This window comes from Sus scrofa, chromosome 3, assembly GCF_000003025.6.
Source record: "Sus scrofa isolate TJ Tabasco breed Duroc chromosome 3, Sscrofa11.1, whole genome shotgun sequence".
NCBI classification, from domain to species: domain Eukaryota; kingdom Metazoa; phylum Chordata; class Mammalia; order Artiodactyla; family Suidae; genus Sus; species Sus scrofa.
In genome coordinates, this window is record NC_010445.4 from 27473928 (window position 1) to 27495876 (window position 21949).

Below are 21949 nucleotides of genomic sequence, written 5' to 3' on the forward strand. Positions count from 1 at the left end.
ACAACAACAAAAGACAAAAAGACAAAAAAAAAAAAAGACCATCGGAGGCAGAACGGTTTTGGACAAGCAACAGGAAACTGTTTTTGTCTGTCCAGGTCCCCCTCCACATCATGTAACGTCTACGCCAGTCAACATTTCAGGCTTTAGGCAAACGGGGCTGATGAATACGCTGAAGGGGTTGCAGGGCCCCTTACACAGGAGAGCGCTTTACAGCGGCCCCGGCTCTTGTCCCTCCCCAGCTGACGTTCTATGCCCTTCATCCTGTCGGTCACACTGTCCCCCTCTTCCTCCAATCCCTGCCTAATCCCCTTCTATTCACTGTAGCCTAAATGTCCACTTGTCAGAAAAGCCTGTCCTGACGACCCCCTCTACACATGCTCACGTCCTCCCAGGACGGGAGCTACAGGCGGGGCTGGGACACTGTTTTGTCCGCTGCTCCTAGCACAGTGCCTGGTACACAGCAGGTCCCCAGTAAGACTGCAAGTGAAGTGTCTGTGAACGGCCTGGATAAAGCTACAGCAATGCAGGCATGCAATCCTTCCAGCACAGGATGCATGGCAGATCAGCAATGCATGCTGCTTGGAGCACGTCAAAACCGATCCCCGGCCCACGAGGTTAGCGTCCCATTCCTCCCAGAGAGTAGCCCTGTGCTTAGCAAGGTAGAAGCCCCTTTCCCAGTTCCCCAAGGGCCACCCTCCAGTCCCCAGCCCAACTCTAGGCCCAGGAGAATGCCGGCTTTACAAGAACCAGGAAGGCATCAGAGCTGACGGGCCAGGCTCTTTGCAAACCTGCACGAGTGTCAATGTATTACACAGGACAACAAAACACCCCGCCGGCCAAATTATTTGTTGTTTTTCGTAGGGCCGCACCTGCAGCATATGGAGGTTCCCAGGCTAGGGGTCGATTTGGAGCCACAGCTTCCAGCCTCCACCACAGCCACAGCAAAGCCATATCCGAGCAGCATCTTCCACCTACACCACAGCTCACGGAAACACCAGATCCTTAACCCATTGAGAGAGGCCAGGGATCGAACCCACGACCTCATGGTTACCACTGAGCCACAATGAGAACTCCCCAAATTATTCTCAAAGGCAAGAGGAAGTTGGTCAATAGGACAAAAGCACAGAAGATTTGCTCTACCTTGATGTGGGCAGGCTAAGTGATAACTTCCCCTGACCCACTTACCCAACCTAAATCATATGAAACTTCAGGGGCTCCTCCTGCTACCTACCACTTCCTTCACTCAGTAGCCACAAAAGAAGCACTGAACAAACAATGGGAGTTAGGAACATGCAGCTAGTCACAGATTCTAACCCTAGGAGGAACTAGATTAACATCACGTGCTGTGGAGTACTTAGAGGATCTTGTTGAACAACTGCTATTGTGTTTGTGTCCTGTTTCATGAATTTCTGCTTTTATTTCTACTTAGTCCCTTTCCTACATACTTTGTTGTTCTCAACGACCTTTTGAAATAAAAATTGGAGTTTTAACTCAATCATTTCATCTTTTATATTTAATGTCCAAAGCTAAAGTATTTCTAAAATAGGCTATTAATTTTCCTCTGGGCACAGTTTTAGCCTCATCCCATGGGTTTTGATTTGAGATAATCTCATTTTCATTAATCACCCTACAATCTGAAATTCCATGTTTGATTTCTCTTTTGATTTAAGAGTTATTTAGAAGAGTTTTGGTGATTTGTTTAAATGTTTTAAGCAATAGCCTTTTAGAAGCTAATTTTTAATATATCTTACTATTTTATGAATGAGGCCTATTAGGTTTCTACTTCTGAAGTACATTAGGTTTGTTTTGAGACAAATTAATTACCAATTTTAATTAGGGCATCTTAGAATATCTTTAAAAAAAAGCCTTTAAAAAGAAAAGGCCATCTCTTAGAATAAACACACACACATACACACATCTCTCTGTGAAGAGTTTCACAGAAAGCTTACCAAAAAAGTTTTATCTTTTTGAAAATAACATCCAAAGAAAGTAAATAAACTATTAGGGGGGGTGGGGTGGGGAGGGGGGCTACCAGAATTTAAGTATTAGATTTCTCTGATCTGGAAATTCCATACCCAGGAATCATACCCAAAATGGCATTGCTCTGCATCCCCATTTTATTTTTTTATTTTTATTTATTTATTTATTTATTTTTGTCTTTCTGCTATCTCTTGGGCCACTCCCACGGCACATGGAGGTTCCCAGGCTAGGGGTCAAATCGGAGCTGTAGCCTCCGGCCTACGCCAGAGCCACAGCAACACGGGATCCGAGTCGCATCTGTAACCTACACCACAGCTCACGGCAATGCCGCATCCTTAACCCACTGAGCAAGGGCAGGGACCGAACCCGCAACCTCATGGTTCCTAGTCGGATTCGTTAACCACTGCATCTCGACAGGAACTCCTGCATCCCCTTTTTAAAGAATAAAACTGAGACTGCCCAAGACTGAGTCAGATATACTATTCCATTTGAGCTGAGACAGGGTTTCTGATTCCACTAATGCCATCACCATTGAATCCAACTGTCTTCCAAAAGAACTGCTAAAGCAACTGCTGAAGTCTTCCCTTGTGACAATCCTTAAGCCTGATAATTGCACAAGGCACAACCAGAAGGGAAGTTCAAAACAAACAGGACTTTACCCCCAGTAAAGTGGGGTGGGCTGGCTAGAAAAAGTTCTTTGAGAAGCCCCAGAAAGAATATTAAGCCATTTGTCAGCCAGTGCCAAGCAAACCTGAAAGACAGGTGGATCTTAGGGAATCCTGACGTTCTTCTCCCAACCCTGTCAGTGCCTTTGCCTGCAAAAGTGGGACAGGAAATAGAAAAGGACCAGCGTTGCAGGAACCGATGCAGGACCGGAGCTGCTAAACAATACTGACAGTGCACACGAAGGCAGATCCTTAGGGAGAATCTCTGAGCTCCACTGCTGTGGCCACGTACAACGTCTGCAGTCCCAGAAGGAACATTTCAGCACACTGTTTCAATGCAAAATGACATATGCTACTCTAGGCTAGAGATCTTATTGGGATGTAGAGTTGTAGTCATCTGCTTCCCAGCAAGAAAACCAGAACAGCTAGAGATAAACAGAAGTCAATCAAAGCAGAAAGTGACATTGGAAAAACTCCTAATTCTGCCAGACCTGTTTTGTCACATAAAGATAAGAGGCCTTTGGACAATATGGCTTCAGTACAAGAAATTAAATGATGGCACCCTTCCCCAAAGCAGTGAACGTCAGGCATGCTTCCCACATCCTTGAGATGGAAGAACAGTAATCCATTAATGAATTGTGATTCTACAGATGCTCTATTTTGCAAGACTAATTACTTTTTTGAAAGTAAGCCTTGTTCCAGAGTTTCAACACATGATGGTATCACCAAGCTTTACTTCCTAGTAGGAAAAGTAAGACTTAAAAATTAAAATACACTTGTTAGAGTTCTCTTCTGGCACAGAGGGTTAAGAATCCAGGGTTGTCACTGCAGTGGTGTGGGTCGCTGCTGTTGCACGGGTTTGATCCCTGGCCCAGGAACTTCCACATGTCACGTATGCAGACAAAATAATAAAAAATAAATAAATAAATAAAATAAAATAAAATAAAATTTACACTCATCAAATCAACCCATTAAAAAGAAGAGCAATCAAAGCTATTTCTCTCCTACATCTATAGCCAACAGAAATGTTTACCAAACACTTGTTTACTAAAAGACTTGCACAAGAAATGTTCACAGCAGCACTCCACATAAAGGCCAAAAACTGGGAACTTGACAATAAACAGAATGGTCATATGAATCGTGGTGTACTCCGTTCACAATGAAATACTACAGAATCATGGAAACGGACAATTACAGGTACACGAAACAATATAGATACAGAGTCAGCAATTTTTTTTTTTTTTTTATAAAGAGCCAGAGAGCAAATCTTTTGGTCTTTTTGGGCCACGTGGTCTTTGTCGAGTCTACTCAATTCTGCAATTAGAGGGGCTAAAGCAGGCAGCCAAATGGATGTGGCTAAGTTCCAATAAAGCGTTATTGATGCATGTTGCATATTTCATACGCTTTTCTCATGTCACAAAATATCCTTCTTTTGATTTTTTTCCCAACCATTTTTTTGAAAACGTGAAATCCATTCTTAGCTCACAAACCATATAAAAACAGATGACGAGTCAGATTTGGCCCTCAGGCTGTAGGCAGCCAATTGCTGATGTCATCGCACATAATCTAATCGCACATAACATTCTGAAAAAGAAACTGGGCAGAAAGCAGTAACGACCACGTGATTCCATGTCTTAAAAGACGTAAATGTAATCCATGAGGTCAGAAGCCATGATAGAGGTTACCTCTGGGGTCGAGGATGGGGGGATCAGAAGTGGGACTGAGGAGTTCCCATTGTGGCTCAGCAGTAATGAACCTGACCAGTATCCATGAGGAGGCCTGTTCGATCCTTGGCCTTTCTCAGTGGGTTAAGGATCTGGCATTGCTGTGAGCTGCTGTGTAGGTCGCAGAGGAGGCTCAGATCCTGTGTTGCTGTGGCTGTGGTGTAGGCCAGAAGCTGTAGCTCTGATTTGACCCCTAGGCTGGGAACGTCCATATGCCAAGGGAGCAGCCCTAAAAAGCAACAACAACAAAAAAAAGTAGGACTGAGAAGGCTCCTGAGAAGGAGGGAGTCGCAAACCTCTGTGCCTTGGATTCCAGTCCTGGTGACTCGAGTGTGGCCACTTGGTTGACCATACAGTGATGATTTCTGTTCTGTATGCGTGTTCTACTTCCAGCAAAATTTAGCAAGTTGTTCAAATCAAGGCAGGACCATTCAATCAGCTTCAAAAACAGATGTGTAAAGCGAGGCACTGCCGTCCAATTAAATCAGCTATGGGTCCATCACTGTGGCCAGGTATCCGGGTATCAGCCAATGCTAGAGTATGTAAAAATGTTCAGTAGTCCAAGGCAGATTTAAATGGTGTTTCCTCTAGCTATTCTCAACTTCGCTGTCATGGTGAAGTGCATTTCATGGGTTCAGGGCTGGTGCTCCAGTAGATCCCAAGCAGGCCGTTCTGGTCCATGTCCGTGGAAACTGACGGCGTCGGCCTGATACGGGCTCCTCCCCGCAGGGAGACCCACCATCAGTGCTGTGAATACAAACAGCATCTGGCGAAACAGGTGGCCTTCAACCTGCAGCAGAACCGGCCCTGGACCCACACAAAGGAGAAGGGCCAGGCCTGGCTTCCGCTTGATTCCGAGAGAATATGCAGTTAATTACTTTTCCTCACAGTCAGCAGCTGAGTCGCACCGAAAGCCATGCTTGTAATTACTGCTGTAATTATTATTTTAATACAAATCAGTAACTTATCAAAATATTACCCTCTAGGTGCTACCTCGCTGCTGCAAGGATGGAGGGTGGAGGGGGCCACCCCCGCCCTGCTGTGGGTGCCAGGACAGGGGAGACCCTGGTGAGGGTCCTTCCACCACAGCCAGACTGCCGGCTTCCCCACTGCCCAAGTCCACGGTCAATTTCACGCCCAGCCTCTCTTTAGAGATGCCGAGTCAGGGTCTAGTGACCTTGGGTGACCCACTCACTGCTGGGTCTCAGTGGTTCCATCCACGAAATGGGCAAACAGTGTCCCCCTTTCGCAGAGCCTTTCTGAAGAATTCCTCACCAGAATCGCTTTGTGAAAATACTCCATGCAGTACAAGCACGTGACCTGACACACAAGTTTCCCAGTCGCGTGGCCTGAGTTCAAATTCCAAGTCTACTGTCTGTGACTCTGGGCAATTCCTGACTCTCTATGCCTCAGTTTCCTCACCTGTCAATGGGACTAATGTTAAGATTGTTGTAATGATTAAATGAGATAATCCATGAGATGCTGTTTAGCACAGTGCCTGGCACATAGCATTTAATAGATAATAGCGGGAGTTCCCATTGTGGCTCAGAGGTAAGGAGCCCAACGGGTATCCATGAGGATTTGGGTTCGATCCTTGGCCTTGGTCACTGGGTTAATGATCTGGCGTTGCCATGAGCTGTGGCGTAGGTTCGAAGACTCGGCTTGGATCCTGCGTTGCTGTGGCTGTGGTGTAGGCGGGCAGGTGTAGCTCCAATGTGCCCCCCTAGCCTGGGAACTTCCCTATGCCACAGGTGTGGCCCTAAAAAGATAAGGAAAAAAAGATAATAATAACAATAATAATAGTTATTACTATTGTTATTATTATTGAGAGTTGTAAATTCAAATCCTAACAGCAGTCCTGCAGGAAACACAAATAAGCAAGGTAGACTGGTGGGCTCCATGGCAAAATGAAAAGCAGGGCCACATGTAAAGGGGTAGCTCTAGCTCCCCCCTCGAATTATTATCTTCTTGGGAATAACGGCCAGAAATTCAACAGTTTTAATAGGAACTCCAAATTAGATTTTAATTTGAAATCATTGATTTTAAAATGTTGGCCAGTAATTTAATTTTTAAAAAAAAAAGAGAGAAGGGAAAGAAATCTCTCTGCTGCCATCACAGCATCAGTACAGTTCAGCTCCAACCCACGGAAAACCCGGTTCCCTTCATCGGCAGGTACTTTTCTCACGCCTGCTTTTGTTGGGGGTTTATGATACCTGCTCATGACAATAAAGAGTCTGTTTCCTCCACGTGACTTATTTTTTACCCTAAAAGAAAGCCAAACAGCAGTCAGCCTCTTGACCTAAGAGGAGTTAATAATCCAGTCCACGCCCCCTTGCAAACAGGCCAGTTTTTCTCTTAGCCTCCGGGAGCCTCCTCCCGAGGCCACCTCCTTGCTGTTCGCTGTCATCACCTCATCTTCTAAACAAGAGGGAATCAGATGTAACAATTCAAAAACTATGCCTCCATAGGACGCTGAGAAAAAGCAGGTACTGGGGGCATTTTCCATCAGGCAAGGCATCTTTGGTAACGCCTGATGACAAGCAAACAGGGTTGTCTGTGTCTTTTACAAGAGCTGCCCCTTCTGAGCTGGGGATAAAAGAAAGAGGAAGAGACACAATGAATAGGCTTTTATTTCAAAGAGAACATCTGCAAAGCACGGCCCTGCATTAAAAAATAAACAGAAAACAGCCACTAGTCTGGGGGGAAAAAAAAAACCAACTTTCCCATTACATCTCTAATTAATAAAGCGCCATTTCACAAGGAAAGAAGAAAAAAAGAGAGAGCCACGTTTCCACATCCCCAAAGAAAGGATGCTTAATGAGGTAAGCACTGTATTACTTGATCCATCTAATCTGGTCTTAATACTATCCTTAAATAATGTATACATTAGCTCTCCATTACCCAAAACATTTGTTTATTTTATTAACATAAGTCTGGTTGAGTGCTAAGACTTTGGGAAATTATCATGCTGTCCTTGGACTGTTTTTTATTGCTTCTCCTCTTGCTCATTATAAAATGATTAGTTGTCTCCACTGCCCTTTTGAATTGCTTGTTCCAGCCGTGCTGCGGTTCTGTTAGCCTGGTTCTGACGGGAGAGTCTTGGTTCAGGGTTAAGTTAATGTAGTCATTACGGGCCCATGTGGGGATCCATTCATCACGATTAATTCATGTCCAACACACGGGAGACAGGAGCACAGAGTCAATGTGCAGCGGGAACTCAGCGGGAAGCCAAGAGATGATGAGAAGGGTCCAGACCCAAGCCCCTACGACAGGCTTGGGGAACCCCACAACCACAGGAGCAACCAGACCACCACCTAGCACATCGGAGGGGAGCCCACGACTGGGATGGGCCCTCAAACGGACCCGAGCCCCATTCCTCCTGAGGTCTCACTGAAACCTTTCCACGTGAACTTCAGAACAAAACAACACCGCTGGGTACCAGGAGCGCATAGTACCTTTAAACTGGTTCAGCCAAGGTGTAACAGACCTCGTCATCCCATCACCCCCTTGTCACTCATACATCTCAACTGAGGTCAGGATTCCAATTAGAATTAGAGTCTTAGAGACTATCACATAGGCACTTATGTTTGAGACAGGCGGGGACCCAAGACCCTTGCAGCAGTGCTTGCAGGTGGACAAAGTTCTCCAAGAGCCACAGAATACAAAGGAACTACAGGGGCTAAAAACAACTGTGGGCAGGTGCGGCTGGAACAAATTATGGACAACAAGATACAAAAAGACCAAAAACCTAACTGCCATTTCTGAAGAGCCCAGAGCAGGAAAACCACCAAGGGGGGGAGAGGAGGGGCAAAGCACCTAAGTCACCCCTCCCCTCACCCCCTATAAGGAACCAGCTCACGTCCCTCGGGAGCCCACAAGGAAGCCTGCAAGGGAGCTGCTGCTTGTTTTCACTCCCCTCTGCTGCAGCAGGGGCCCCAAAGAAAACCTTGCCTGAATTTCTTGTCTGGCCTCTTATCAACTTCTACGGATTAAGGAAGGCCAGCAATCCTGGTTGACAATATGTTAAGGAACTTCTTTTACTTAAATGTCACTTTACAGGCATGCGAGGCCATGAGAGCCCTGACACGGCCATTTTGATTGACTGATTACATTTATATATTTAAAGGAATATACAGTTATTACAAGTTTATTCAAATGTCCCCAAGGAGCAGAGGATGGGTGCAATTGTTTCTGCCCTGTTTCTTGGTCTGAGTGTGGGTTACTTGGGTGTGTTGAGTTTGTGAAAATTCGTCAAGCTGTACCTTTAGAAGAATGAGCAATTTAGTGTATATGTTTTAGTTAAAAAACATTTTAAAGTCCAGGCAAATGTTAGGAGATGAATAAATTCTATACAGACAGGAGTAGAAACTTCACTAAAACCTGCTGTAATAAAGACTGTCCATGCAGCGGCTTCAAGCCCTGATGTATATACAACATGCATGTGCCTCTTACACTGGGATTCCTGGGGTCAGTGTGGAGCTATTCTGGCAGAAGATGTCCATTTAAAATAAGTCCTCAGAGTTCCCGTTGTGGCTCAGTGGTTAATGCACCCAACTAGTATCCGTGAGGATGCGGGTTTGATCCCTGGCCTCGTTCAATGGGTTAGGGATCCGGCGTTGCCATGAATGGTCGTGTAAATGGCAGACGCGGCTCGGATTCCGAATTGCCATAGCTGTGGCACAGGCTGGGAGCTGTAGCTCCAATTCGACTCCTAGTCTGGGAACTTCCATATGATGTGGGAGCAGCCCTAAAAAAAGACAAAAAACAAAAACATAAAAATAAATAAAAACAAGTCCTCAATCAGAAATAAATAAAATTAATCCACCCCATTAAAAAATAAACCTCACTCACAGCCTCTTATCTTCTCTCAGCATCCCAACTGTAGGTCATTGCATTTGCAACAATTTGATATTTTTAAAATATGTTTGCTTGTTTGTTTGGGGGTCATCCTGCCTCCAGACCATAAACCCCACGAGGGCGAGGCACGGCTGTCTTTCTCCCGCATGCTCTGCCCCATGATAAACAGCAGGCACTCAGATGTTACTGTTCAATTAATGGGCAGATGGAGGAGTGGGCGGGAAACCTCTGGTGGATTTTACTCACTCATTCGCTCCTCATCCCCCAAGGATTAATTACAAGGCGATGGAAGGGACACACCGCCAACTGGTCAACCTGTTCCCACTTGCTTCTGCCCCAAGACTAAAGACGGGAGCCCCATCTTATATTCATGCAGGGTTTCTGAGCCTCAAAAAGCTTGCTCCTCTGTATATCCAATTACATCCTCACAACTCAGTGAGGGGGTATCCATGAGCACTACCCGGCACAAACACCAAAAAGACACAAAGAGGGGAAAATCAGGTTCCTCCCTGCCAGAGTCGGAACCTAAGCCAGGATGCTCCAGAATGTTCCACTCTCCCATGCCCCATCCCACCCCAGTCAGCTCTTCAACAACTCACAACATCCCAACACATGTTATTGGGGCCCAAGGTGGTGAGAAGCACAGAAAAGGGAAGCATATTACCCACACCCCCAACAAAGGGGAAACCAGTTGACCAAATTGCAGAATGTACGCTGATTCTATTTTTTCTTGAGGACGCAGACTTTGCAATAGCCTAATGCTTACAAGCATTTGCATATTCTGGGCTTATACCAATGGCAGAGAGAGAAGGAAGGAAACCTCCATCACGCCCAAGGGCAGGCAAAGGCAGTCAAGGTACAGAAGTGCTGTGAATAAATCACACAGGGATCACCCAAAAGTGACCACAGATACTTATTTTGGGCTCGTCACAGTTAACATGGAGATCATCCAAGCAGAGGTTGAAAACTTAACAGCCCCCAGGGCCCAGTCAGGTATCATAGGCAAAGGAAGAGTTTTGGGGGGAGCTCTTAGGAACCTGAGCATCTCAGGAAGCTCCTCCCAGCTTGGCCAGTGGACAAGAGGAAAGACCCAGTGCTGTCAGATCTCATGACTTTTTAAAGGCATTGCAAACATCCACATCCACGTTGTCTTCCGTCCCAATCCTTACATTCTGCTGCCTTTTGAAGACCGTGTGGGCAAAACTTACCCACAGGCTATGATCACAAGAGGGCCCATCTTGCAAACATTGCTTATGGTGAGGCTGCATCAGGAAGGAAGATGGGATCGTGGGTCATCAGCCAGGGCTGTGCCTGGTATAGGAAGGTCCTTGTACTGCAGGTGTCCAGGCCATACACTGCTCCCCCAACCCAACACTACATGACATACCTCCTAGGCCTACAGCTTCCAACCACCTGCTCCCCTTGCAAACCTCATCTCCAGGTGCATCTCTGGGCTCCTTATTTAGCTAGAAGATGAACCTGAACCCCATGAATGAAGCAGTCTAGGCCTCAAGTCTGGCAGTTTGGGGGTGGGAGAGATTGGGGCTTCAAGCCTCCTGAATCTCACTGTTCCTGGCCCCCACCTGTACAGAGGACACCTCTCTCTTGTGTCCAGGAAGCCACTCTGGGGTGAAATGGGCTAGAATGGAAGAGGAAGCACTCTGTGGACAAGCCGTGGCCCTAACCCTCACCTCCATGAAGGTGGGGGCACAGCTGTCTTGTTCACAAAGGCAGTCCCAGGGCTGGGCACTGCTGGAGCAGAGGGTGGATGGATGGATGAATGGGTGGGTGGATGGATGGATGAATGGGTGGGTGGATGGGTGGATGGATGGATGGCTAAGGGGGAGGGGAGAGAGGGCAGGAGCTGAGGGACAAGGGACTGACTGACTCTGAACTGGGAAAGACCAAGATCACAACCTTTAGAGTCACCACCAATCTTCAGTTCCTAGTCCAGCTGTCTCTTAGCTCTTTAACTTTCCTCCAACTTATTGCTTTGCTATTCTTACTGGTAATTAGTAAAACAGAGGTAAGACCAATAGTCCCCAACTTGCAGGAGATGGTAAGGATTCAGTAAGAGCCTATCTTCCCAGTACTTCCACAGTGTCTGGTGCAAGGTAAGAATTCAGTACAGAGAGAGATCCTCCTCCTCCCACCATCAGGGTCACGGTTACAATGCTTGTACCCCTTGGGTAGGGGACATTTGCATCAATTTCTCTGCCCCAGTAGCTGAACTCCTTTGGGCTTAAACCATGTGACTTGTGGCCAAGGATTACAGCACAGGATTCCTGGGGAGGAGACACACTTGTCATTAGCATCCACGGGCACATTAGCCTGGATTAGATGCCTAGATAAGCCAGGAGTCACCTGGCTGGGACAAACCAAGCCTGACACAGAACAAATCCATTCTGGCGTCCTTAGAGGGCCCTGAAGGGGGGGAACTTCGCCCTCCCCCAAAAGACGTGAGGATGCCCTCAGAGTTCCTCCTCTCCCCAACCTGCCAGGTCTGGGCTCCCAGGCCTGAATACCAAGAACGCCAACCTCCTGGCTCTCTATGTTGTTGAAGGGGTTAAGGTGACACACGCACCCGCCCCAGTCCCTGCCACCTCCTTTGTTGAGGCTGTGGCTTTCGATGGGGGAGGGGGCAACCCTAACCACAGGAATCCGAAGGGCTCGGCCTGCTGAGCATCTGCGGGCAAACGGGTAGTTTCTTTTGCAGGCGGAAGGAAGGAAGTGCCCACAGGACACTCGGACTGCGTGTTCTTAGAGATACCACGCCCCCCCGCTTGGCCCAGGCTCTTGGGGACAAGCCGTGGGCTCCTCCAGGGAGAACCGCAGAGCTGTTTAGCTGGGTGAGTGGAGGCCTGCTGATGAGAACGACAGGCAGTCTGGCCAAGGAAGCCGCCGCTGCCCCCTCTTGCCCTCCTCTCCTCCGCGGAGCTGAATTCAAACACCTTACCCCGCCAACTCAGCAGTTCAGGTTCAATTATTCCCTAGTAGGCACGATGCATATTTCACTAAAGGGTGATACCTTTTTTTCCTGGACCATAAAATCCTGTCCTTGGGGCTGGGCACTGTGACTGAATCAATTACCTATGCGCCTCCCTAAATGAGTTCTGTGGTTCCAAGGTTGGGGACCTTCACAAGACGTTTAAAAGAGGGTAAGTGTGGAATAGAGTGGAGAAGAGCACAGACGGCCTGGGTTCAAATCCCGGCCCTGCCATTTATACCATGAACTTTGGGAAAGCTGTTTTTCACGGAGCCCTTTGCCTCAGTTTCCTCACTGCAGACCGAATTTTAAACCGGCTGCTATTTGTAAAACACCCCAAACAGGGTCTGGTTCCGTTAAGCACCATGACTGCTGGCTGGCTGCTGAAACAGAATAGTGCTTTCCCTAAAGGAACAAAATAAATAAGGACTAAAACATCGGAACAGCTACATAGGTGTCAGCACTGTTATTATCATCACTCTTGTCTCATTATTTAGGGGTCTCATTCAAGAAAAAATTGCCTCTCTGCTTCTTTTTGAGAGTTGGCACATCTTTAGGAACCTGGAACAAGAAAGTGAGAAAAGTGGATGAGGATTTTTCAAGAATGATCTGGCTGCCTAGAGGGTTTTTCAAAGGAGGACGCAGTCAAGGCACTCTGAAATCCACATGCTGATTGGAACAGCACGAGCCTGGGTCCGGATCCCGGTTCTGCTGTACCCGCTGCACTGTCATCTCAGTCAGAGAGCAAGCCGCTTGCCCATGCTCAGCCTCGGTTTCCTCATCTGTGAAATGGGGACAAGAGCAGTCTTCTCCCACAGAGTTGGGAAGATTCAAGGAGACAGAGAGGTCTGCAAAGGCTTCACTATCCCTGCCACATAATTGGTACCTAAGACCGGCCATTTCTAGCCAGGTAGGTGTCCTTGGCCTCAATTTTACATGTAACAGCTTCTTCCATCCTGGAATTATTATTTTTGTATGCAGGCAATGAATAACATCTTTTATGCAAAACACCTAAAGGATGCCTGGCATACAGCTGGCACTCAATAAATGTTAGTTCCCCTCCCCCTACCGCATTCCATCCGGCTCCGAGGCTGACACACACAGAAGGAGTTGGACGCACTCTACTGCCTTGGACTGCACTCAAACCCTACTTGGCTTGGGGAAAACGAATAATTGCGAAAAATTGCTTATTTCCAAACATACTAAGAGTTTCTTTTTAAGAACAACAGCTCACATTCGAGCATTTATTATGTGCCAGGCGCAAACTGGCTCACACATATCATTACATTTCATCCTCACATAACCCTAGGAGGTGGCAGAACCAAATTTGCAGAGGAACCAAGTCCGAGTGGCTTGCCCAGGATCCCTGAGACCAAGAACAGGGCCGGGATCTGACTCAGTGTGGCAGACCTAAGGGTGGTTAATGGAGGCCTCTGTCATTTGTGCTGGGGTCTAGCACAGGTTTCTGGTGACTTTTCTCCTGTTCCCACACCCCTTTCTTTGAACTTGAGTTTTGTCAAAGTCGCACTTGTATTCTACTGATTTTTTTTTTTTTTTTTTTTTTGCTTTTTTAGGGTCGCAGTTGCAGCATACAGAGGTTCCCAGGCTAGGAGTCAAATCAGAGCAGCAGCTGCCAGCCTATGGCAGAGCCACAGCAGTGCCAGATCCGAGCCACATCTGCGACCTACACCACAGCTTACAGCAAGTCCAGATCCTCAATGCACTGAGTGAGGCCAGGGATGGAACTTTTGTCCTCATGGATACTAGTCAGATTTGTTATCACTGAGCCACGATGGGAACATCCCTGTTGATTTTTAAAATTTCCCCCAAAGTATTCTCCCTGGCTTCAGACAGACAGGGACTAGAGGCAATAGAAATGGGAGATGAAAAGGGTTGGAAAGGGTGAGCTTTATCGTAAGGGACAAGTCTCGGGGCAGAATTAATCCACAACAGAGACCAGGGCAGCCTTTACCCTCGCAGTCCAATTACGTCGGCACCGTGCACTTTAGTCTTTCCGCATATAGCTTTATGGCCCCGCTATTCATAAACAGCTCTGGGTGGGAGGACAGACCCTTAGTACAGAGATATCCTTAAGTCTATGTTGTTTTCTGGGGAAATACACACACACACACACACACACACACAGATGTCAGATATCTGCTCCAGCTCAAAATAATTCTTCTATTAAGACCATGGATCTAACTTGGACAATCCCCAGCAAACACAAACTCATGCTTTGGCTTCCTATTTGCAAAACAGCACACATTTGTCACTCAACCTTCCGAAAGATTTTTTTTTTTTAAATTGATAAAACTAGAGATGATGTCTAAAGTGTAAGAAGACTGGAAGGAAAGTGAATATATGTATATGTGCAAATAATAATCTCTATTTTATTTATCTATTTTATTTAATATTTTCCAGTACATGATTAAGCAGATGGCAACATTTGCAGTAAGATAAATATTGTTCAGTGATGCATATTTCTGTATGCAAAGTGTAATGCGTTGCTCAAGCAAAATAAAACTCCATTGAAAGTGTGAGAAAAATGAACCTTCAATAAAATACCCTCTGTTCTCTCTGGTCTCAAAACATTTGGATAGAAAGAAAAGCTATGCCTCTGAGGCTGTTAGAACCAGAGGCGATCTGGATACAGTGAACCAATTTTTCAAAGTCACTGCCAGTGTCTGAAAAAGTCCTGAGTTATCCGAGTAATGTGAAGTATGAGGAATTTCTGCAGAAAAATCAACAATTGAAAGGGGTCAGACAACACAGAAACCCTATTCTGCTTTAAGAGAGGGAGCGAGAGTGTTTGTGTGTGTGTGTGTGTGTGTGTCAAGACAATAAAAAATTAGGTTTCTTAAGTGAAACTTACTGAGTAACAGTTTATCTAAGGGCACAAGCAATAAATTCGAGGACTTCAAGAGGATCACTGGAGGCAAAGGGAAAGAAAATAAACATTCCTTACATTCACACACATTAGCACTCTGATTTCATTCTCTCCAAAACGGCATCAGAACCCTTAGTGTGATCTTTCTGACACGCTCCTTGGTGTTTTCTCTCCCTTGATAAGCAAGCCCATCTGTTTCTTACATCCTGAGATGACAGCAAAAGTCACAGCTTACTGGAGTCCCAATAAAGGAGTGAGTGTCACGGCCACAGAACTCAGATGCAATCCACCCAATAATTCTAACTCACACGAGAGCTGCGAAAGAGTCTGGGACGAAAGGAAAGGGGAGCTTGCAAATCTTTCATGGCTATGTCCGTCGCGCCAACCGGCACGCTCTCGGGCTCTGTCTGCTTGAGAATCTGGGTGTATTTCCTTTGCTTCTTAAAATGCACCCCAAATGCAATCAGGTCCTTCTACTGGGGTGCAGCTCTCCCAACAGAGAAGGTTCAATGCAGAAGGTCTGGGAGGGTGGCCGCAAGGCAGCAGCAAGGTGTGTAGTTTAGAAAAGGCTCTGAACACAACGCCTACCTGACACTCTTTGGGACACACCCTCGGCCACTGCCACCAGAGCCACAGTCCCTCTGTATCCAAGACCCACAACTGCCCATCCCACCCTGTCCTCCACAGAGCACAGAGACGAAGCATCGTCTCCCAAGCATGTACCTCGCCAGCTCTTTACGAGAGCCATCTGGAAAATTACGGGGAATTTTTTTTGTTTTAATGTTCCACTCCCGAATCTCCCTCCAAAGCATCACGGGCTGGCAGCCTTGGCAGGGTCAGCAGACAAACCACATGTTCTGAGGGCCTCCCTGGCCTGCCAAATGGTCTGGTCCTCTCCTCGCCTGCAACCTCAGCTCCGGTGACACCGGACTTTGGGAACAGCCTGCCCCCTTCTGGTCTGTTTGAGCTCCATGGAAGGGCAGGGGCTGGGTGGCTGAAGCTAGAGGGGGACAGACCCCCGCTCCACAGGGCATGTCTGTGCTGTGATTTTAGGATCTGGCCAGGCATGAGGGTATGAGTTGGGGACAGGAAGAGAGAGGAGACAGACAGAAAAAGTTCAAATCCAGGAGAGACCGCAGTGAACAACAGCATGGAAGACAACCACGAAGATGGGAGGAGTGCAGAAAAAAAGGCAAAAAGAAATATATGTATCTATCAGAAGAAATGGAGACCCTGGGAGATGTGTGTAGGGGCACCGTCACTGAACTTGCAGGGAAAGCAGTTTCCGAAAAGCAGAGCAACTCCGTGGCTGGAACTGGCATTCCAAAAGGAATAAAAAAGGAAAAATGCCACGTTCCCACCTCCCTTCCCAACTGCAAACTTCTGTGCATCTGGGCTGGGGGATGAGAGAGGGAGACACAGCACTGAACGTGCAAAGAGCAGGTGTGGACGAAAGTCTCAAAATGTCAGAGGCCCAGGAGGAAAGCAGCCAACAGGGCCTCCTCCCTACTCTCCACTCATTTCAACAGGTGGGATGTGCACTGAAAAGGCATCTCCTAAGGGCTGTCTGGACCCCAGATGCACAGCCCCACACCTCCGTGTCCATCCTCGTGGGTTCGTTCTGTGGGCTCACGGTGCACGTCCTGAACCCCCTCCCACACCACCTCCCCTTAGGGCTCTGGGATCCAGAAAGAACTTCTAATTGCGTTTCTGCCCAAACACATCACTATTCACTCCCGGAGTTCAAAGGCAGTGTCTGAGAGTACTCTCTGCTATAAATAAGAGACACTCCGAATGTTCTGGTCCTCTATCAGGAACCTCACTCCACTCTCCCATTCGCAAATGGAGAAAAGACATCTCCCTGCTACCCACACAGATCAGCCAGCAACGCGAGATGCCATCGCCTCACATCTTGCCCTGGCTCAGCCGACAGTCACCAAAGAGCCAGGCTTTGGCAAAGACAGTCACCTCGACTCCAAAGAAGTTTAGCAGAGCAAAGAGCATCATGCTCTGTCTTCGGATGCAGCAGGCAGCCTTCAGTGAGGGCTCCCGAAGTGACAGACGACAGAGATGTGCATTCACGGCCCAAGATCCTCAAACTACGCCCTGGTGTATAATGTCCCCAAGGCCCCAGAGAAGTTCTGTTAGGCAGGCAGGAAGATGAAAATAACAGACAGACACTCAGCACATCGTTCTCCCTCAAGACAGACACTCACGCCCACAGGGTGTGGAGACTGGGGACGTACCCTGCGAGCTCCGAGCAGAGTGGGCTAAGCCAGGCCCACAGAAGGTGTGAAAGGCACCCTGGAGAAGTTGGGGACAGGGAAGGAAGCCACTCAGATGGCCCCAGAAGATCTGCGGAAGGCACAGTTTCAGAGTCTGTGCTGTTCACACCCAAGGAGGGCAAAGTAAACCCACAGGAGCTTAAGTCGTGATGCTGTGATCGGCCACACAGCTGGTGACAGGAATTAGCCATACTCAAGACAGAGGGCCAGACACAAACACCCAGATTGCGGCCATGCCCTGACACCGGAGCGCAGGGCGAGGAAAGTCAGAGAGGGCGGAGGAGAGGGCAAGGTTAGACGTGGAAGAGGCAGACATGCGTCTCAGGCATCCAGGGATGTTAGACAGGAGACCCAGAGTAAGACCAGGCACCCAAAACTGAATCTGGATTCCAGGGCACGACTGAGGACTTGGGGCACTGATCTCGGACCTCCTCTCAGGCCAGGCAAAGACAACTAGGCAGCAAGCAGAGGACCGAGGGGTATACATCCCAGCTCGGCCAAAACCCAAGCGATGCAGTGAGCACCACCGCCCAGGCAGCGGCTGAAGGTCCCGGGCACGGCCACTCTCTCAGACCGGGAGGGAGGCACCAACACCCATATGCACAGAGCAAGTCGGGGCGCCGAGGGAGAGTGACGGGAGACAGGAACCCAGCCAGGCTCTGGTAACCCCCCAAAGCACCTCCTCCGGAGATAACTTCCCCAGACCCCAAGGGGGCAGCCCTCGGCCCGTGAGCCTGAGCTGGGACCCCCATCCTGGTTTCCAGGGGAAAGCGATGTGGAGCCAGAAGGCTTGGGGAGTCCCAGTCTCCTGAGCGAGGTTCAAGGGCTGGGGGGCGCGGGGTCGCAACCGCCTATCTCCCTCCTTCCCTCCGGGACGCGAGCCCAAAGGGCATCTTACCAGCGCCCGCGAGGCCAGTGCCCCCCGGCTGGCCAGCTGCTGCACGCGGGGTGCTCCGGGGCCGCCTCCCCGCGCCCGCGCCGGGGGCCCCCGTCCTCCGCCGCCGCCGCCTCCTCCTCCTCGGGCTGCAGCTGGCTCGGCGGGCAGGTCCCGGCGCTCTCGGCGCGGGGCCGGGGCCGGGGGCGGCTGCTCCGCGCCGCCAGCCGCTGCGCCCCCGCGGCGCTCCCCGGCCCCGGAGTCTAGGCTGCTGAAATTCCACACGACCAGCGTCTGCAGTAGCAGCACGGTGAGCGCCGCGAGCAGCGCCGAGTGCGAACGCCGGGCCAGCCTCCGGGCGCACGGCGCCGCCACCATCTTCGGAGCGCGGCGGGCGAGCGGGGCGCGGGGACCCCGGGCGCTCCGGGCCGCCCCCGCGCTCCCCGCGGCTCCCGCGGCCGCCGCTGCCGCTTGGGCTCCCGCTCGGGCCGCCGCCGCCGCCGCCTCCTCGGCTCGCCGGTGCTCCTCCTCCGCCGCCGCCGCCGCCGCCGCCGCTGCCGCCGCCGCCGCCGCCGCCGCCTCCACCGCCGCGGCGCGGAGTTTTCAGACGGGCAGGGACCCGGACGTCACCAGGAGGAGGGGAAGGCGGGGAGGCGGGGAGCCGGAGGCCGCGGAGGGGGGCGGCGGGCGCGCGCGCTCGGGCGGGGCGCGCGGGGAGGGCGGGGGCCTAGGCCGCGGGGCTCCCCCTCCCCACACCCCCTTCTGAGGGAGGGGGTCTCGCGGGATGGGGAATGGGCTGGGGGGACGCGGGCCCCGGCGGAGAGGGGCGGGGCGTGGGGGCGGAGCGACGGAGGAAAAAGCAGGAGGGAGAGGAAGGGGGTGGGGGCGAGCGGAGGGGACCGACACCCGCCCGGACGCGAGCCGGAGTGGGTGGGGGAGAGGGGGACAGTCCCCGCAGCAGAGAAGGCCGGGCAGGGGCAGAAAAGCCTGAGGAGCTTCGGGTGAGGGTGGGCCCGCGCAGGATCAAGGGGAGGTCGGAAGCTCCAGGGGTCCTGAGATCCTGCCTTCCATGTGGGAGGCAAGCACGAGGCAGCTGAGTGGAGCCGCCTCCCCGCCCCGGAGTTGCGGTCCAGGTGTCTTCTTTGGGCACAGAGACTGCTTGGCAGGTGGAGACGCGAAAAAAGTGTCTGGAGTGTCAGAGCCAGGGAAGGGTCTCAAGCGGTGGATCCCTGAATCCCGAGATCCCTGGCTTGAAGGGGCAGGGAGGAGGCCACAAATAAGAATCCGTGAGTGATGACTCCTGAATCATACCCCACCCCCTAGTGCCAATGATGTCCTAAGTGCTTCATTGAGTCATTTCTTTGATCCCTGAGGACAAACGGGTCAGGAGACTTCCAAATCCAGTTGGCGAGCACGTGCCCTAGTGGGAAAAGGGAGAGACCCAGTGGAGTTTCTCATCCTTCACATGCTGCAAGCCCCAAAGTCTTGCCCCAGTCTTCCACTAGGTCCTGCTTCACCTCCGACCTGAAGCCTGCCTGCCTGCCCGCAAAGGGCTCAGCTCCTGGGAGAACTGGTCTTGCCTCCTAAACTGGAGGCTGGACTGGACTGGACTGTCCGGTGACCTTGAGCAGGGAGAACTCCTCCCTGGGCCTGAGCTTCCTCTCTCAATGAGGGTTTAAGCTGGCAACCCCAACGGACTCAAATTTCATCACCAGCCTTCTCTGACTCAGTCTTTCTAGTCTTTCCCTCCCAGTGTCCTCTTGCCCAGCAGCCCTGAGCACATGGTGAGCTGATAGAGGGAGTAGGTGTCCCAGACAGGACATAACACTCAGAATACAATAGCAGATCAAATCCTCAGCTTATGCATCGGAGACTCAGGGTGAGTGCTTTGCATCTTGACCACTGTGCTTTTAAACCTCATCCTAATTTTAAAGGGAAGAAAGTGGAGGAATAGAGGATCCATCCGAGAAGGAAGCAGGGAAGAGATTGTTTTATCCACTCAAGGAGGGTCCGTGAACATCATCAAGCGTCTGTCAGACACTGGGCGAGGCACAGAGGATCCAAAGGTAGGGCTTAACCTCCGCTCCACCAGCTTGGGGTCCAGAGGAGGAGCCAGATATACACATCAGTCATTAACAAGCAGTGAGGTCAATGCCACTTTGGAAATGTGCACAAATTGCTGTGAGTTCATGATGATGTGGTGGGAAGGACCACCAAGAAGACTTTCTGGACCCATGTAAGAGGCCAGCCTGCTTCCCTGAACTGGGAGTGTGAAATGCCAGCAAAAGGGGATCTAAACACCAGAGGAGACTCAGCCTTCAGAGTCTCCACGCCTGGCCAGACATATGGCCAGGTATAGAGGCCTCCCCCTTGGGCTGAGCCTACCTAACCACGAGTGAGATAACAGAGGCAAGCTTCTACTGCCATGCCACCAGTCTTCTATCCTCTGTTTATCTCCTGGGAATATTTTTGTTACAAATTAAAACATTTATTCTGTCTTAAAAATAGAGTTACCAGATCATATAACTAAATGTTCCAGTGATGACATCAGGTGAGATTTGATCAAGTAGCTCAGAACTATGACCTATGATTCGTTTTCTTTCCAACTCTCCCCTCTGCCTTTCATGAGATGTACTTCATCCTTAAGTTCTCTCCCGTCACAGTCTGGCATCAGTTACTCAGACTCATTGTATCCTTTGTTCATTTCTAGCCCAGGAGGAGGGTCAGTATTTTCCGGAATTCTCCTCAAAGTTTCAGATATTCTCCCTGATTGAACCAGCTTTAGGTCATAGGTCACTCCTAAACCGAGCCCTGTGGCCAGAAAGAGAATGTGCCGATTGGCTTGGCCAGGTCCCATGAACACCTCTGGCAGCCAGAGAGCTCTCCTTAGACACTGACCAAGAGTTCTGGGCACATGACAGGATGATCCTCCCATTCAGGGAAGCTGGGGAGAAGCTAGCTTCCCTGAATGGTTACCCGAATGTTCTGTAGGGATCAGGGTCTTAGGGGAAGGTGGGCGTAGGTGCAGCGGAGGCTGCTTCTACACCGTGCAGCCATGGTGATGCTTACAAGACCCTGAGCCAGCCACTCCCTTCCCAGGACTTCAGTTTCTTTAATGCCAAATGAAGGACTGGATAAGATGGTCCCCAAGATCATCCCGTTATGTCCCCAGAACTCTAGGTTGGTGTCTAAGGAGAGCTCTCCAACCCAGCAGAGGCTACCCTGGTGACTCTTGGCACCCCTGCCCTCTGGACCGTCTTTGTTTCACAGGCTCTGCTGCATTTTTCCTCTAAGCAGCAATGATGCTTCCTCCATGTGACACGTTTAACCATAGTCCCTGGGGCCCACACTCTTGTTCGGATCCATTCGGATCCCTCGAGGGCCATGGGAGCAAGGTTAAGGATCCAGGTCCCCAAGTCCCTGGAGAAACAGAGTTGTTGTTGATCTCATCTCGTAAACTGCTGTGAGAAAAAGAGGTTTAAAAGCTCCAGGCAGGTTATGGATGCCATAAACAGCTTATGTGAGGTTTTTAGGATGAAAAATCACCTGAGATAGAGGAGAGGGAAGGCAAGATCCTAGAGGCTATCTTCCTGCCCTGAGACAGACCAGCAGCACCTCCAGCATCTCTGTGGAACCCAAGTACCTGCCTGAGCCTCTGGCGGCAGCAGTTGTTAACAACAGCAGCAAAGTT

General features: G+C 49.8%; 1 protein-coding gene across 1 annotated transcript in view; it reads right to left on the bottom strand.

Moving 5' to 3' along the window:
* XYLT1 (xylosyltransferase 1) overlaps positions 1 to 18702 on the bottom strand; it is a 334192-nt gene extending 315490 nt beyond the window's left edge. The window contains exon 1 of the mRNA XM_021086555.1: positions 18283 to 18702. Within this exon, the coding sequence (XP_020942214.1) occupies positions 18283 to 18636 (354 nt within the window). The 5' untranslated portion in view covers positions 18637 to 18702. The remainder of the gene's footprint in view (positions 1 to 18282) is intronic.